Source organism: Poecilia formosa, unplaced genomic scaffold, assembly GCF_000485575.1.
Source record: "Poecilia formosa unplaced genomic scaffold, Poecilia_formosa-5.1.2 Scaffold212, whole genome shotgun sequence".
NCBI lineage: Eukaryota > Metazoa > Chordata > Actinopteri > Cyprinodontiformes > Poeciliidae > Poecilia > Poecilia formosa.
In genome coordinates, this window is record NW_006800151.1 from 555706 (window position 1) to 573992 (window position 18287).

At 38.4% G+C, this 18287-nt stretch overlaps 3 protein-coding genes across 9 annotated transcripts; 2 read left to right on the top strand and 1 right to left on the bottom strand.

The window, feature by feature from the left end:
• Positions 1 to 56: 56 nt before the first annotated feature.
• Positions 57 to 4296, top strand: asb16 (ankyrin repeat and SOCS box containing 16). 2 transcript variants are annotated; one of them, XM_007567698.2, is made up of 7 exons: positions 57 to 183; positions 320 to 662; positions 739 to 1006; positions 2238 to 2646; positions 2740 to 2823; positions 3758 to 3862; positions 3931 to 4296. In XM_007567698.2, the coding sequence occupies exons 2-7, from the start codon at positions 326 to 328 to the stop codon at positions 4123 to 4125; spliced, it is 1398 nt and encodes a 465-aa protein (XP_007567760.1). In that variant the 5' UTR covers positions 57 to 183; positions 320 to 325; the 3' UTR covers positions 4126 to 4296. The 2 variants fall into 2 exon arrangements, with proteins under 2 accessions (XP_007567760.1, XP_016534936.1); XM_016679450.1 differs by having other exon boundaries at positions 3758 to 3837; positions 3931 to 4121.
• Positions 4297 to 5892: 1596 nt separating this feature from the next.
• Positions 5893 to 11196, top strand: tmub2 (transmembrane and ubiquitin-like domain containing 2). 3 transcript variants are annotated; one of them, XM_007567709.2, is made up of 4 exons: positions 5893 to 6103; positions 6188 to 6297; positions 7882 to 8501; positions 9651 to 11196. In XM_007567709.2, the coding sequence occupies exons 3-4, from the start codon at positions 7897 to 7899 to the stop codon at positions 10036 to 10038; spliced, it is 993 nt and encodes a 330-aa protein (XP_007567771.1). In that variant the 5' UTR covers positions 5893 to 6103; positions 6188 to 6297; positions 7882 to 7896; the 3' UTR covers positions 10039 to 11196. The 3 variants fall into 3 exon arrangements, with proteins under 3 accessions (XP_007567771.1, XP_016534952.1, XP_007567770.1); XM_016679466.1 differs by having other exon boundaries at positions 6191 to 6297; XM_007567708.2 differs by lacking the exon at positions 6188 to 6297 and having other exon boundaries at positions 5895 to 6103.
• Positions 10812 to 18244, bottom strand: atxn7l3a (ataxin 7 like 3a). 4 transcript variants are annotated; one of them, XM_007567705.2, is made up of 13 exons: positions 17979 to 18244; positions 16803 to 16894; positions 16586 to 16718; positions 16333 to 16504; positions 16150 to 16247; positions 16040 to 16062; positions 15910 to 15955; positions 15444 to 15481; positions 15295 to 15366; positions 15170 to 15213; positions 14760 to 14831; positions 13561 to 13691; positions 10812 to 13473 (listed from the first exon to the last, which is right to left on the bottom strand). In XM_007567705.2, exons 2-13 carry the CDS (start codon positions 16851 to 16853, stop codon positions 13268 to 13270), a joined length of 1086 nt encoding a protein of 361 aa, XP_007567767.1. In that variant the 5' UTR covers positions 16854 to 16894; positions 17979 to 18244; the 3' UTR covers positions 10812 to 13267. The 4 variants fall into 4 exon arrangements, with proteins under 4 accessions (XP_007567767.1, XP_007567768.1, XP_016534951.1 ...); XM_007567706.2 differs by having other exon boundaries at positions 17788 to 18244; XM_016679465.1 differs by lacking the exon at positions 17979 to 18244 and adding an exon at positions 16968 to 17016 and having other exon boundaries at positions 15295 to 15363.
• Positions 18245 to 18287: the final 43 nt, after the last annotated feature.

Below are 18287 nucleotides of genomic sequence, written 5' to 3' on the forward strand. Positions count from 1 at the left end.
CTAAAAATATCCAGTGTAGAAGTTATTTGAGCAGTTATCTTGTGACTGTGCACATATGAAGGGCATTTGATTAGTAGTTTTATTTCGTATGAGTTTAACTTAAAACAGAAATGGGTCCAGTTTTTGTAAGTTGCTTTATATTTGTTTGGATTCCATAGAAACTTGAGGCACTTCCATTAAAGGGTGAGTGAAAGCTCTTTGCTGACATTTCTATAAGCAACACTGCTCATTTCTTATATGCAAAGGGTTTGAATAAAGTTAATGACTTCTGTTTGCTTGCCATGCTCTCATTGGTTTTACTTTATGGGACTGATTGTAGGGTGTTATGTCCAAGGACACATTTCCATTCTCCTCTACCTCACTGCGCTCTCTCAGACTGGAGCAGGAGCTCCAGGACTGGGAGGATGAACGGCGAGCTTTGGCTCATAGGAGAGCCATGATCCGGCCTCCGCTGCCTCGGGCCCCCCGACTGCCTCCCAGGCAGCAGCGGATCCAAGAGGTCAGAGCCCCTTCACCCCAGATCCGCTGCAGAGACACCAGCATCCACAACACCTTCATGTGCGGAGACATAAAGGGAGTCTACGCTGTGCTGAAAGACCCTGCAATGGTCAACGCCCTGATGGAGACGGTGCATGAGGAGATGGTGTGGGCTCCGGAAATGGGTACGCCTCAGAGATTTTAGTTTATATTGCTAATTTAAGTGCTAGCAGTGCCGGTAAACGCTGCTGCTTTCGTCAGGCATGTGGACGCTGAGCTCCAAGGTGAAACAAACATCGGCCTTGCGCCTGGCTGCCAGCCGGGGTCACGCGGCGTGTGTGGAGGAGCTGCTGTTTCGTGGTGCTGAGGTGAACGCCAACCCTGGAGGCAACACGGCACTCCACGACGCCTGCATAGGCGGCCACCCTGTCTGCGTCCAGCTGCTGCTGACCCATGGAGCAGATCCTGAAGTGCTGGCAGCAGATGGCAGTGCTCCTCTTCACCTCTGTACCTCTGCCCAGTCATTCCAGTGAGTAGTCAAACCGCTTATACTGTAAATCACATGCATCACTCAATTTTTTTTTAGATAAAATCTGATACATAAGTGAAAATAAAAATTATTCAGATGTAAAGTATGTAAAGTTTAAAAGGTGCTGTAATCTGGTTTGCACACATTTAAACTAAACCCTTTTTATGAAGCACCTTTGTGATTCAGTTTCAGTTTTTAGATTCTGAATCAGTCTGATCAATTTTGAATAAAGTTAGGATTCATTGTGTTTTCTTTTTGTGAAATTTTCTCATTTGTATCCTACAGCCACAGTTTGCTGTGGCTGTAGGATACATGGAGTAGATTTTAAAATAGACTTTAAAATCTACTCCATGGCACAGCGCAGATCGGAGCTTCAAAAGTATAATTTCCTCCATTAAGTGACAAAGCATAGAGCATTTCTCTGAGAAAAACATCCAGACGTGGCTAAAATCTTCCAGCATCATTTGGGTTAATGACCAGTAACTGTTTGACGAGAACAAGCCAAACTTTTTGCCAAAATTATAAATGATATGCACATCACAGGGGAAAAAAACACTATGCCAGTTTCATGTTATGGAGTTACTTTTCAGTTTTTGTTAAAACATTCGGTTCTTTGCTGGAAAGCTGGAGGAGCAGTTCATTTTTCTACAACAGAATCAGTTTGAGCATCCAGTCAAATCAACAAAAGAATAACTTTTGTTGATTTGACAACAAATCAACAAAAGTTGATTTGTTGTCAACTTTTGTTGACAACATTGAAGTAATGAAGTTTCATTACTTCATTTCAAGTAATGAAATTGATTCACATCTATCAAATTTTAGATATGAATGTGAGGAAATTTCAGAACTTTGGAAAGTTTTGACTTCATAACATTTTATCAAATCAAGATGTGGGATCCTGAACCCAAGAGGATTGAATGCCAAAATTGAATCAAAGAAAATATGTTTACTGTTGTGCAGATTTATCCATGTAGCTGTATTTTTATTTATTTATTTATTTATTTTTACTTAACCCCCAGCATATTTGATTGTTTTTAAGTTGAATTGCACAGGATGTGTGTCAATTATGCAGGGAAACGTTTTAAAGTGATTTATGGTCTCGTATTTATATACCATAAAAAAAAAAAAACAGGAGCATGTAAACATGAATGTCCAAATACGGCATCACTTTCGTGTCTAACGTTAAGAAAAACTCTAATGCATAGATAATCAGGATGTGACTGTTCCCCAGCTGTGCTAAGCTGCTTTTAGAAGGAGGCGCAGACATCAACGCGCGGAGCCTGGAGTCGAGGCTCTCCGCTCTGCATGTGGCTGCTCAGCGAGGCCTGGAGGAGCACGTCCAGCTCTTCCTCAGCCACGGCGCCGATGTTTTAGCCACCAATCGAGAGGGGGAGACCCCCTTGAATGCCGCTTGCTCCGGAGCCGAGAGGCCGTCCGAAGCTGGGCGGTACCTCCGTGTGATCCAGCAGCTGCTGGAAGCAGGAGCTAATCCCCAAACTGCAGGCAGGAAGCAGCACACCCCGCTGCACAACGCCTGCGCAAACTGCTGCTGCAGGATTGTGGACGTCCTCCTGCAGCATGGAGCGAAGGCTGATGTTGAGAACTGTGCGGGATACACACCAATGGACTGCCTGCTGCAGGTACCAGACTGTTTGCATAACAGCACGGACAACATAGGTACTAATTTTAAGCCAGAAAGCAGAATAAACGCTGTTTTTGTTGTTTTTTTTAAGGTTGTGGAAGATTACCCGACTCAGCAATCTGAAGCTGTAGCGCGATCCCTTCTGAACTACGGAGCAAAACCTGTTTCACCAAAGGTTCAACCAACACTGAGCTGATCTACACACACAAAACAACACATATTAAATGCATGTCTGCTTTTTATTTTCATGAAAAACTGGATTAAAATTTAGACCTCTGCTTCTGAGTCCTAAAAACTCTCAAGTCATCTTTAAAAACTGACAGCTCTCCAAACTTTCTGAGTCTACTGCTTCACCAGTTTCCTTTTTTAAATAGGAAACTCTAAAACCAGCTTTGTGTCCACATATAACAGATAAATTAACAAATAACTTATTTTAAATTGTTAAAACTTTACTGGCCACCTTGCTTTTTTATAACACCAAAGCAAAAACTACACTATGATCCAACTGGTGCTAACTGTTGGAGGCTGTGTGGCGTCCAGGGCTGGACCATTGCCATAATTTTGGGAATGCCCAAAAGTTTCCGCCTCACAAAGCAGCCCTTCCCAAGCAACTCAGCTCCTTCAGACTAGCCAGCAGCAATTAGCAGACACCTGGTGCGTATCTGCTTATTATACCAGCTACTTCTTTCTGCAACGCTGGTAAAAACATTGTTTAAGGGTTAATAGAAGAGCCATGTTGTGATGACTTCCTGAAGGCGGAGTTTCAGAAAGAGCAGGAGATTCTTAAAGAGACAGAGGCCCAATTTCAAGGCGCTAAATTATTAAGTCAATAGTCAATAGTCATATAGTCATAACACCTGAAGGCAACATAGTTACTGGATTGTGCTGTAAAATGGCAATGTGACTCGAAAATACATAATTCTGCCCCTTTAAGTTGTAAATTTGTATTTCTGAAAAAAAATACTACTAATAATAATAATTAAAAAAGCTCTACAAAGAAACAGATTGTTCCCCTTAGTTGGCTGACTAAAAAAACCAGAAATAAATGGGGTTTATTTACCTGATCTGGTATCAGGTTTATGAATTGACTGAACATTGATCCGCCCCAGATGCTGAAACAGCTGGCCTTGTATCCTGATGTTCTGGGCGTGATGCTGAACTCATACACATCCATCCCGCCCTGTGATTGGTCAGACTCCCTGCCTCCTGACACGGTGAGCTCTCTGAGGTGTTAAATCCGCTCTCTTGTCGTTTGCTCTCATGTCTCTGCTTCTGCCCGCAGCTTTCCCAGGAGCACCTGTTGTTTCTCCGCTCGCTGCGTCAGAGGAGCGCTCGGCCTCGATCCCTGCAGCATCTCTGCCGTTGTGCTGTGCGTCGCCATTTAGGAGCCCGCTGTCACTCAGCTGTATGTGAGCTGGACGTTCCTGGGTCTGTGAGAGAATATCTGCTGCTCTGTGACAACAAGGCACTCCAGTAAATTTTTGTTTTTGTTCTCACAAGAGATGCTGCCTGAAAAGTTGGAGTCGGTCACTCTGGCCCATGTGTGTCAAACTCAAGGCTGGTGGGGCCACACCACAAAAAGTATCATGAAATCCTGGAGGAACTGAAAAGATGTTCCATAATATTATCTAATTTTAAGATTTAATTTATATTTTAACAGTTTGTGAACAGGTTTTATCAATACATTCTGGAACAACCGGCCCTTTAAGAGCATTCAGGATCCAAAACGAAAATGAGTTTGACACCACTGTTTAGAGCTGCCAGAATAAAGCTGGGTCAATACAAATGCATGCCACACTTTTCAGATTTTTGCTTGAAAAACAAAAAGAAAGAAAAATGGAAACTTTTCCTTTCACTGTATTTTTAAGTACTATTTATCTTTGGTTTATTGTATTGAAAACCAAACATTACATTGAAGTTTGTGGTTGTAAAAGGACAAAATGTGAAAAGATTTAAGTGGTGTGCATTTGCAAAAAACTGCAGGATAACTTCTGCAGGGTTCTCACTGCATTTTATTATCAGTTATTTGTGTGACAGCATTATTTTTGTGCAATAGGCTATTTTGTTTTTCATTATTTGCTTTGCAGATCCTCATTTCCTACATTGCAAGTTTTCTTTTAAAGATTATGTCATAATAAAGTATTCAGATGTTATGTGCTTTTTTTTTGCAAATGAAAATAAAATATTAAGCACTGATTATTCTTATTGCTGGTGCACTTTTTCCTTCCACTAAACTTTCTATAAATATGCTTAGGAACAGGCCTCTGAGGAGCCAGGTTCTTTTGTGATGCAGTAATTCATGTAAAAATGATTAAGCATTAATAGCATAGAAATTAATATTTTAGAATTCTGAAGTTTGTTTTAAAATATTCTTCTTTTTATTATTTCATGTCCTAATTTTCTGGGATGTTGAATTTTCATCATCTGCAAGCCATAATAATCAAAATGACAAGAAATAAATGCTTTCATTTTTCACTCTGCATGTAAAGGAGAAAAATATATTAGAATTTCATACTTTTTTATTTTTAATTTTATTTTATTTTAGATCTTCCTGTACTTATCCCTAACAAAACTTTACTGCTCTTTTCTGTGGAATCCTATGGCGCTCCCCAACTAAAGGAGGCTTAAGTACTTACTTTCTGACACCCTGCCTTCAGGATGTCATCACAAAAACATTTCTCCATTAAGCCGTTAACATGGGAGATTAAAGAATTCCTCAAGCATCCATGAAAGAGTCAAAATAATACTCCAGGTACAGTTTGATGAAAAAATACCATTATAAGATGATGTAAAGCTCAAAAAAAGTTACTTTTACACAGTACTGCCCCTTTAAATGAAGCAACTCAATGTGGGTAGAGCATTCAGAGTAGGGTTACTTTTAAATAGTATTACTCAAGTCATGTAGCTATTACTATCAAAGGTGGGTAGAGTACCTGAAAATCGTAAAATTGTACCCAGTAAACCTACACAACCTCAACATATTTTTCACCTAAACAAAAAGTAAACGTTCCAATGGTAGAAATGTTTTTTTAAAAATTGGTTAAAAAGACAACTCCAGTACTGAGGAGTTAATCATAACATCTGAGTTACTATTTAAAAGAAAACTTTTTTTCCAAAACATGTTAGTCTTGTAAAATGTAACTAGCTACTACCCACTTCTGTTTAAAACAAAACAGCAAAGCAACAATCTACACTGAACGAAGTCTGACAGGCTAGCAGCTATAGTTTCCTTGAAGTTATGTACTTTGGTATTTCTTTACTTGTTGCTCGGCTGTAATGTAAATGTAACAGTAGGAGGAGCAACAGGCGGTTCCCTGTTTCCATAACAATCGCTCCCACCTCCGGCTGGTGACGTAACCGAGCCTGCACTGTTTTTATTCTGTGGTTTCTGAGCCGTAGCTGCTAACTAAAACTGAGCCTGGTGTTTCAACATGCTTTGACTTTACAGCTGTCAGGTAAGGCCACCCAAAATGCAGCTTATTAAGGACTTTTAGATGTTTGCTCGAAGCCTGCGTTCAATGTGAAAACTGTTGCGACAGAAGGAAGCTAGCTGTGCGGCACGTAAACAGCGGAAGGTCGTTTTTCGTCAAGCTAGGAAGGCTAGCTGGTAAGCTAAGGAGCTAATAAGAGCGGAATGACAGTCTGACAAGTAAGTAGAACAAAAGTATAGTTTCCTTATGCTTGGAATAAAGGCTGGTTATGGAGGACAATATAAACGAGTCGACAAACAATGTTGACAGTCACTGAATGTAGCTTGTCTGCATAAGAAACAGCTGCTGCGGAGCTTTTAAAGGGAACCAGTCGTGTTTTTCCTGACTTTTTAATCTGTAAAGTGGTCTTAAAATAAATTACGTCTGCTTGAATGTATTTATATCACAGTCTTTGACTGTGTGTTACGTTGAATACGTAAGCTTTTAAGAATGTCATCAGTTTAACTTCCTCCTGTTTTTCTCACTTCTCCGTCCCGTTTTTTTTTTAAAAAACAAGAATCCCCATTTTTGTTAAATGGTCTTCAGTTGTATATGCAGTCATTATCCTATAAATACATTTGCTCTTAGTCAACATTTTGGTCCTGTCAAAAAGTGAGAATGAAGTAATTCAGTCAAAACATTGTAATAGTGTATTTTGCAGAAAATAAACATGAAGACGCATACATTAATTCAAATGGAGACAATTTGTCTGAATTTGTGTTGCTAGTTTCAGTTTTTCTAACCAAAGTCCAACAACTACGGTATCATATATTGCCCTAACATCTCTTGCATATCTTAAGATTGTGTTTTTGGGCCCCTATTACCGTATAATAACCGTGAGTTAAATTATCTTTGCTTTTCAAAAAAATAAAAAGAACTAACAAGTGATTTTATTTAGATTTAAATATGTTGTTCTTATCCAGACACCAGAAATTTATTATTACTGCAGCTAAATTATTAGAAAAGTTATTACAGTATTTTGATGTACATTTGTTTGAATTGGCCGAAACAAAACACCAGAATATTTGCTAAACATGCTAGTTTTCAACATTTTTAGTAGCCTTCTTTCAGACATCTGACTGTCAGTGCACAGCATCAGATGCAGGAGGAATACTTAATCTCTCTTATACCTCATTAGAAGGACGTTAAATGAATAAAATGGAGTGTTGGACATTTTTAAATGGTCTTAAAACTTTAGTTTACTTTGATACTAGTTAATGTCTTAGTTGTTTTTTCTTAGTTTAAAAGCAACAATCAATTAATTTTTGAGTGAGTAGAAATAATTTTCAGTCTTTGTGAAAAGAAACAACAAAAAAGTTGAAGCAACTGGAACTAAAAATAGTTAAGCCTGTCATAATACACACTTAATCATGTGACAAATTAAAATGAGCTCAATAATTTCTATTCTGATGATTGAGATGTTTTCAAGGGAAATTTTGTTTATGATTTTGGTTGTAAGTGGGTTTTCCCCATTTTATTTATTGTTTTTGGGTGTTGCGTTTCATTTTGGAGATGTAAAATGTCTTCCAGTTCCAGCTTTAGGTGTTTTTCACAAAATAAAGTTACAACATATTACAAATATATCACTTGAAAATGGTCTCAAAACAACAATATTACCATTTATCGCAACAATTATTGGGACAATATAGCATCTAGGAAAATTAGTTATTAAGACGGGTCTCAATTTTTGAGTATTTTGCTGTTAAACATAAATATTACAATAAAAATGAACTTGATCCTTACCTGTCCATCTTCTCCTTCAGGTTCAGAGAACAGAGATGGCGGTGTGCGCACTGACCATGTTGGAGGGGGTGGAGGAGGAGGTGGTGGCCGCGGGCGGCGCGCTGCTCCTCGCCCTGGCCCTCATCTTAGCCTGGCTTTCGACTCACGTCGCAGATCGGGGAGACCACATCCTGGGCACCATCCTCACCGTGGGCGCTCATGCCTCACTAATAGGACTGGGAGCCCACGATAACTACAGCGGGGGGCCCAACGGCGCCGACGCCCCCGAGCAGCAGGCCGCCCAACCTGCACAGGAGAACAAGCCGGACGACGGGGAGCCTGCGAACGAGAGGGGAGAGGGCGACGCGGAGGCAGCCGAGGACGTCTGGACGGACCTGCGGCTGGACATACGGAGCAAACAGCCCCAGGCCGGAGCGCCGCACTCCTCTGACGGAGAGGAGGACGACGCTGACGAGAATGACGATGAGGACGAGGAGTTAAAAGGGGCAGACAGACATCCGGTGAAGGCCGTTCTGAGTCTGAGAACCACCATCCCGTGTGCTTCCACCACCACTTCCATCTCCGTCCGGCTCAAGTTTTTAAACGACACAGAGGAGGTTGCCGTTGTAGAACCAGAAGATACCGTGGGAATACTGAAAAGGTTTGTCAATTAAAAATACCCAACAGAAAATAATAAACATACATTTTATTTGTTTAGCGCTTTTCTAAACACACTTTAAAATAATCAAGTAAAATTACAAGCAGAACACCAAGTACGTCAGACAAAATCATAAACACATACAGGGCACATTAAAAAACAGGATAAACATCAAGCTTGGATGCCAGAATTCTCTAACATTTTGGTAAACAAAGACCGACTTTCCCAAAGCCTCTGCACAGGTTTTGCTTCGTTAACACAAAAATATGAAAGCTGAGCTTGTTTTCTGCAGACCTGCAGGGAGAGACAAATATGCTTTTTATATTTAATCATGAGGATTTCATTTATTCAACATTTTTGCGTGTGTCATCTACAAAAACAAGCTCATTCTTTGTTGTTTTACCTCAAGTCTGTTTGCCAAAAAACATTTAAAGGGGACATACTATGCAAAATTCACATTATGCACGTTTCGTAATTCTCTGCAGCTTCTAAAAACAGATCAAGTGCTTAATAAAAACACAAGACTCTTTTTTTGGGAATAAGCTAATGTTTTTTTGATATGTGGAAAATGGCCCTTTTCTAAAACCTCCCAAATGTGACATAGCGAATCAGCAGGCACTACCCCTCACGTAACAACCCCAGCGAAGCCTATCCCGTTACCTAGCAACCCAAACTGAGCTCCAGCACTTTTGGTCAGCTGATTTGTTACCACTGTATGTACTGTACAATGGCTGCGGGAAAATAAAAAATGCTTTGTTGTTGACTTACCATTCAGAAACCACTTGCTGCATTGTAGTTGGTTGTGCAGGAGGCTTCACTTCTGCTTTCCAAAGATGTACGGTTGTGTAATTGCACTGCCGTTTGCAGCCATTTTCACGTGTAAACGTTGAGTTTGGGGGCGTGGCCAGCAGCAGCTTATTTGGATTTAAAGTGACAAGACATCCTGAAACAGCTCATTCTGAAAGAAGCTCTAAATATTAAAAATCTCATCCAAGAATAATTTTGTGCAAAAAATGTAATAAACATATTTTGAAAAGCATATAGATTTTTCATAACATATTCAAGGAAGCATTTTAGGTCACCTTTAAGGTTTCCCAAAAATGCATTAATTCCTTTAATGCATCTTTTATCCATTTTCTCTCCTTTTCCCAGCAAATGTTTTTCAGGACGTGAGCATCAGGTGAAACTAATCTACAAAGGCCAGTTGCTGCAGGATCCCAAGAGGACACTGTTCTCCTTAAACATCACCGACAACAGCGTGATCCACTGCCACATCTCCCAGGCTGTGCAAGGACCGAACCCGGAGGAAGGGTCGCAGCCCGGGGCGGGGGCCGGCCCCGGGGCGTCTGGAGGATTCAGGTCGGCCAGCGTGGCCATCAGCACCAGCAGCCTGGTGGTGCCCGTGTTCGTGGTGATCCTGGCTGTGGTCTGGTACTTCCGCATCAACTACAGGCAGTTCTTCACGGCCCCAGCGACCATCTCTTTGGTGGGAGTCACTGTGTTTTTTAGCTTTCTGATATTCGGAATGCACAGCCGCTGAGAAGTCAAGACGTGGCTCGAGGCTACAGCACATTACGAAGTGCGGGAAACAAAAAATAACTGCAGAAAAGAGATGGACTAAATAAAAAACAAAGGCTTGAGTACAAAAAAAAAAAGGCTGCAGCTGGTTAAATGTGCATGTGTTTGGCAGGGGGCAAAGAGAGCCTGTTTGAGCACATACCAAGAAAAATAAAAAGTACGGTCTAAGCGCAGTGGAAGAGGATTTAACTGGAGCATCATTTAGCAACACTCTGGCTTCATCTCGTCTTTTGTTGGTAGATTTATCAATCTCTTGTGTGTTACTCTTTATTTTGGAAGAAAAATTATGTTTCAAGAAAAAAAACATCTAAAAACACTGTTGCGCTTTACAAGTTTGCCTCCTATGTTATATTATTAGAATAAAAGCTTTCTGTGGATGAAAAACTGTCCAGCCGTCTCCGATCGAGGCAAAGACATTTCATTTTGCTGCTTTGCATCGGTACCTTAAACATCTGCTAGACATGACACGTTTCGGAGAGAGACTGTAAATATGTTGTATTTTCTGTAAATAAAATAAGAGTAAATCTGCTGAAACTACATCTGGCACTTAACAGACTGGCAGTTCTTCCTGATCAATACTGGACTTGTTTCAGCTGCATCTAGAATTAAAGAGTTTCCAGCCAAGTCAGTTTCATTCGCCTGAATCTGTTGGTGCAATAAATGTTTATTTAGAAACATCAAAGCATTGAAGGGGGGAAAAACAGTCGCATATAGATACATGACACTCATCTGTGCTTGGTAAATATCAGTCTATATTGCATTTTAATTTTAATGCACATCAGCCGTTGGTTTCATTCACAAAAGCGCCAGAAGCAAAGATTTCAAACGTCTGTTACAGTATATCTACTAGTGCACATCACCAGCCTCAGCTGATTGTCGCCTTCACATACAAACCAGATACAGCTCTGATCAGAAGTTTACATACTCTGGGTCCTTTTTGCATTTAAAACGGAAACATAATTTTTCAAAGCGAGAACGAGGCACTCAGGCTGAAACAATTGTGATTAATCGATAATTGAAATAATAGCCAACTAATTTAGTGATTGTTAAATTTAGCACACAGACTAAAACATGCAATCTGCTGAAAAAAAAAAACATCACCTTCAGAGCACATAAAAGACAAAGAAAACATCAAGCACCTTTTGCAATTATCAATTAATGTAAATAACCCAAAATAAGTTTTAGCTGCAGATGGATTATTTGCATTTGCTACAAATATGCAACGCTATTGGATTTTAATCAGAAAATGTTTTCTTATCTAAAAGTAACTGAATTATTTGCACTCCTATTCGTTTCTAATATTGTATCAAACAAATCTGAGTTACATAAAAATTAAAGTTAAGTGTTGAGAATATTGTTCAATCTCAAAAAATCCAGCAACATGGTAAAAATAAAAATCAACACAATTGGGTGTTTCAACAGCACACATTTCAAGCAGGTTTAGGAAAAGCTATAACGAGAATGTTTGACAAATCATTAAAAGTCCAGAATTAATTACCCAGCTACTCGGATAATGATGGGATGCAAGACTCTGATCAGCACTGTAACTGAAAATGGACCTCATTTGAGAAACCAGCTCCCGACATAACTGACTTTTTGGTCAAATGGTATCATAATATCAATATGGCAACAAACCAAAGTCTTTGTGGTTGGTTAAGAACTGCAGCATGATTACTAATAAAAAAAAACACACAAAAAAAACAGCATATGTATATATAATCACAGAACACAGACCCGTCGCACTTACTGCAGCACCCATATATTTTCTGTCATTCATAAACAGAAAGTGCCTGAAAAAACTTAAAAAATACACTGGACTTCAGTTTCAGTTACGCTACTAAATGTTTTTTAAATGTGCCATACAAGGCCCTCAGAAATACATAATCACCACTGTAGGCACTCACAAAACCACATTCACATTCATGTAAACGCAGGTAAATTTCTAAAATGGCCAAAGTCCTTCCATAAAATGTCACATTTCATGATTTTATGGAAAGACGGCACACACACACATCCAAGTGACATTCACACTGAATGCAAATCAGCCCACAGACACACACAATTGTGCAATACAATGTCAGTATTAAGCCACTGATGAGTACAGAGTGCTTCCTCAGTACTTTTGTTTAAATGGAGCAGAAAAAAGGGGCAGAATAAAAGCAGGAAGTCACAAAGAACTGAAGATGTCAGAAAGCAAAGTAAAGAAAGTTTCTCATGAATTCACTAAAAATCTTAGATTTTTTTTTCAATTTGTACACAAATTCTAAATTGTTTATATTCTATATAGTATATTTAGGAAACATGTTATAAATTATAAGTGCACAAAGGTTTTTCTTCTTAAATGTGACATTTATCCTGCATTCAACTGGTAAAAACTTAAACAGCTACTTTGTACGCAAACACCAAGCAAAACCAAAAATCATCATAAAACACGGTGGTGGCAGCATCATGATCTGGAATTAACTTTTGTTGTTGAATAATGATTATTTTTTAGCTAAAACATAGAAAGCCGAAAAGGGATTACAGCAGAACTAAATCCTGCAGAAATCCTGATGGATTTAGAGAACTCCTGCAAGGTGTCGCACTTACTGCAGCACCCATATATTTTCTATCTGTGTTTTTCTGAGAAATGTGGCATGCAGAAAGTTAACCAAAACATGCTTTAAAAATTAAAAAAAAAAAAAAAGTAAAACTTTGGGTGTGTGAACACTGTTTCAATCCCCCCAAAAAACAGTGCTTCTCAAGCCACATTGATAGTTACTTCTGTTAAAAATTTGTTACATTTCTAATTATACAAGATATGTGTCACATTAAAGGTGAAAAGAAGTTTGAAATCCAGATTCACTGCATAGATGTCAAAATGGGTTTGACAACTCTGACAAGGAGCTACATAATATTTTTTTTCCCATGTAGTAAATCATAATTATTTGATCTCTTTTTTACTTCTTTTAAGAAATATGTAAAAATTATCAGCAAAATTGTTTTTGGGTTCAGTTGGGCAACGTGAAATTGATTGTGAAACCCCCTGATTTTCTAGTCCCGTTAATTTAAAAATAAATCTAAAGCTTCTGGTTTATAACTGGAATTGTGCCAGGAGAAGTAGATGAGTGAGAGTTTATGATGAAGAAGGATGAGTCCTACATTCAAAGATAAGTCATATTCTAAACCTGTGCATGAAAAGCAGGTCCATGCTAGTTTAATTCATCATAGATGCTGGAAACAGAAGGTGCTGCTGTTTTGGGCTTCTTTTTTTTGGTTGATAAGCTGATATTACTCTGACAGCTGCTGCTGCTGCTGCTGCTGACTCCTGTCATATTTACTCCTCCCCCTCCACTGTTCAAGCTCAGATCCAACCTCTTCTTCTTTTTGGGCCTCCTGGAATCTGAATGATTGGTGCCTGTGAGAGAAGCAGATGCATTTATTTATAAAACCCAAATCCTCAGGTTTTATTTAAAACTGATTGATGGCGTTGACATTTCCTTACTGGCTTTTGATGAGGCAGAGTCAGTGGGGGAGACGTCAGGGAAGTCCTCCCACTGCAGGCGGCTCAGTAAGGCCTGACCATTGGGAATGTCAAAGCTGTCGCCCTCCACATCAGCATCAGGAAGCGTCGGCCTGCACACAGTGAAAACACACACAGTAAAAATAAATTGTTTAATATTTTTTATGCCTGAAAAACTATTATGATTTTTTTAGAAACTAAACAGGTTACGAACATAAATACAGGTGTGTATCAACACTCAGGTTATTGCATTGAAAATGTCAGAAACATGCTACGGATGCACCAATCTACTTTTTCACTTCCAATGCCGATACAGACATTTAAGTTCTAGTATCGGCTGATACCGATCCGATGCAGAAAAACGGGGTTGTCAAACCCAAATTTTTATTTTGGGCCATGAATGGTCTTCGAAGGCCAGTTGTGCCAGAATCAATTAATTCTTAAAATTAAATAAGAATTAATTGATATTAATTAATCTTTTCAGTCCCTCCAGGATTTTGAGATACTTTTTGCGATTTTTTATTTTTTACAATAAAGATCAAAATGTTTGTGCTACTAATTAGGAAATATTTGCGCTTATATATGATGGTAAAGTTGCATTTACCTATACAAAATCTATATTAAAATGCATTTTATATAGATCATGGACTATAATCGGACATCAATTACGGCTGAGGCAGCTGTTTAGTTAAAGTAAGAAAGTTTGACAATTTTTGAGAAAAACCTGCAATAAACTCCCAATTAAAAAAGTGGCTCAGGGGATTTGTTGATTTTGCGTGAATTTCCACGATAATTCTCAAGAAACTGGATCGACTGATATAATTTGGCAGGAAACAAATAAAAACTGCATTGATTTCATTGATAACATAATATTTAAGCACACTTGGCGTTTAGTCTATAATCTAGAGGGCCACATAAAAGGATATGGCGGACCAGATTTGGCCCATGGGCCTCGAGTTTGACACATCTGGATTGAGACATTTCTTGAGCCAAACAAAACTGTTTTAAAAGTATGGAGTACATTTAGCTTTTTTGTATAAAACAGAATGCTATTCAATTAAAACATACTTTAAAGAGTTTTAAGTGAAACTTTGTCAGCTTATACTTTTATGAATCCAAAAGATTTTCACTTGGGGAATAAAATCAGAACATTTTTGAGGAAGGAGGCAGGGCAGACTCACGCGGACGGCCCCAGGAGGAACAATCTGATGGCCCTCCTCTGATCATCTGTGTGCTGCGGACATCGATGAGACCTTAAGGGACACAAGGCGGCATTACCAATCCATCCAAGCGCGTTTCTTTTCGCCAACATGTCCCCTCATGCTCATCTTTTCTAGGGCTACAACTAATGACTATTTTAGTAAAAAAAATAATCGACTATTCAGACAATTAATCTGCAGATTTTTCAGTTAACGATTTATGCTTACTTATTAGAAATGCATTTAAAAAATACAGATACACAAATAATTCAATTACTTTTTTTAAGTATGAAACATGTTATTGCCTAAAATCCAATAACGGCATTTCTTTAGAGAATCCTTTGCAGCAATAGTGCATCGGCAGTTAAATACTTTTTCTTCCCAGTGACTACCTTGTGCACATCTTCTTGGTGTGCTCAGAGATCACCCCACATTGCTGCAGAAACACATCACTTTAATTAACAATTAAAGTTAATGACCAGAAACATAAATGCATGGTGCCATGAACGATGCTCACTGTTGTTAACAAAGATCTGATTTCATTTGGTCCCAAGCTTTCATAGCTGATCCCAGCATTGTAGTTGTACTGCTGAGAAAGACAAAACCATCTGAAATCAGGACGGAAAAATATAGAATAAAAGTCACAAACGTCTGAAGATTTGTTACCTTGTAGGGATCCGAACTAAGGCTAGTCCCAAGGTCGCCTAAATAACACAAGAAATACATTTTAATATACTACAATTAAAAAAATGTGTTCAGTGATGTTTAAGTTTTAAAAGTAGCTCTCCATTTTCACTTTACAAAGATGTCATTTTTTTCATGGTCCCTTGTTTTAAAACTGTGACTCTTAAATTTGTGATGGATATCTTCCAGTATTTAATAAGCAAAATTGAAAGTCAAATTAAAAAAAATGTGTAATCGGGGTTTAAACAATTTGCAAAAAAAAAACAAAACACACACAAAAAAAAACATTTTCAATTCTCAAGTGTTATAAACTAGTTTGCATTTTTTTTTAAAAGCAAAACCTTTCTTGTTCTCTTTCATATTATCATGACTGTAAAATAGTTTAAAGATTATTAGCTCAAATTAATCTTTTCCACTAAAACAGAATCTAATCTTCTGAGCCACTCACCATTTTTATGTTTCAGAGATTTGGATCTTCTTGGAGAGTTCTGATTCTACAAAAGGAAAATGTTATAATTAAACTCCTACCTGCAATCAGAAAACGTTTACTCTGTGCCTACACACCACAACTAATTTACCTTATCTGGCCTTCTCTTCTTGGCTACAAAAGATGCATAGTGAATGTGCTTAGTATGCAATATTCAGCATTAACAGAGTTATCTATGATGATTTTTTTTTTTGTTCTCACCTTTCTTTTCCGCTCCGTACGACCAATCGTTGTCGTTAAGGTCGTCGTTATCTTCCTGATCACTCTCAGATTTGCTGATGTTGTTATTGGTGGCTAATCTTTTAAGACCAAACAATTAATGAGATAACATAAAAGTTCATAATTTCAAATGAGACAAATCAGTTCCAGTCGTTGCTGACTGACCTGCGGTTAGCGATGCGGCTGCTGTTGCGTCCCATGCCGAGACATTTTTCCAGATGTGGAGCAAAGCGAGAAGCTGCTATAAACCTTTTGCAGTTGGGACATTCACACTCTTTATTCTTCCACTGATTAAACACCTGGCCAAATATGTCCACTCCTGGCTGATCCACTATTTCTGAATGAATAAACAGATACATATATGGTAAAAGAACCTGGTGACGCTAGAGGGAAAACACTAGAAGGACTGGCCACCAACCAAACTCCTTTATGCTGTCTTGGTCCGTTTCATCCAAGAAGAAATAGCCCTGTTTGACGGCGCGATGCACCTCAAAACACAGGCCCAAACACGCATCTTCCACCAGCTCAGAGTACACGTCTTGGATCAGGGCCTGCAAAACAAACACCACGAAGTGCAAAACAGGAATTAAATACTCAAAAACAAACACAAAGAAATCTGTTCGAGGAAGAATCACCTCCAGCCTGGTGTTGTCTGGGCCTGAGAGGGGCTTTTCCTCCATTTTCATTTGAAAATCTGAGATGGACCTCTGGATCTTAAGATGATGACCTGGGAACATAAAGACAGACTTGAAGATACTTTGCAGTCATGTATCTTTTTCCAATAATAAATCCACACTGACCCCATAAAAAAAATAAAAAATAGCTGAGCATTGGAGCTTGATTTTTGAGAAAGCAGGATTTAAAAAAAAATACAATATTTTCAAAACACCATCACAGCTGCTTTAAGATTTATTCTATTGACAAAATCACCAGAGGCTGAATCGAGCTGTTTGCAGATCATCAACTTTATGTGTTTAACTCAGATTACTTTCAAACCATTTCTGTTGCCAACCTACATGGTGAACCTAAAGACAGTTAAAGCCTTCAGAACTTTAAATGGCACAAATTGATAATCTTGTTTGACTTTTTCCATTTGATTCCCAAGATCATTAAAAAAAGAAAAGTAATTTCAAAAAAATGCTACCTCTTGTGATGTCACCAGAAACGTGTGCTTTAAAGAGTTTATAAGATGACAGATTTCATTGAGTAAATCACAACTTACATTAGGTATTGATATTAATGTAATATTATTCCACATGTGTCAAACTATACCTTAGGCCAGTTTAATTTATTCAACAGATATGTCTGATAAGTAGCTTTAAGAGTCCAACATTTACTGTTAAATCACAAATTAAGTCAAACTGACATCAGGATATCTAAATTTAACGTAAAAAGATAAATAAATTGTTTCCTTTTGTCAAACATAAGCGATGGTTTAATCATATATATGGCATTATGTCGATAAAGACAATAAAAAGCCTACATTCATTTAAACAAAACACAAAACTCACCTAAAATATTCACTACAGCCGTTATCTCATCAAAATCAATAACATAATGACATAAACGTTTTCAAAAATAAAAGAAAGATACATTTTTAACAGCAACAAACTCACTTACCTGTCGTTTATAGTTTTTAAACGCTTGTCATCACCTTTTTTTGGCTAAAATGAGCGTTACTATCTCCTACTCCTGTTAGTTTACTAGGTTAGGGTTTAACTGTGACAGGGCTTAAGCGATGCAAGTAAGACGAATTATAACGAAGCAGCTGAGACCGAATTACAAATTAAACAGAAGGTGTTTCCTCTTACCCCGTCATACCAGAAACTCAGCCCGAATCTGGCAGTTTTCCTGAGGTAAACATAACCGGTTCCGTCCACATAAACTGTACGACAAGCAAATAAAAATAACTGCTCCTAGGCTGCCGCCATCTTTGATGCTGCAGGTAAAACAGTTTCCGCGTTTAAAGGGGAAACTGTCGCAGGTGTCAGCTAGCTAAACTCAGACGTTAAAGAAACCTGTTTCACCGAAGAGGCCAACAGAAAAAAAAAACACTGACAAATAGGAAGAGAATAAAAACCTTAGCAACCCACTAACTTCCGGTTTCAGTTTTACAAATA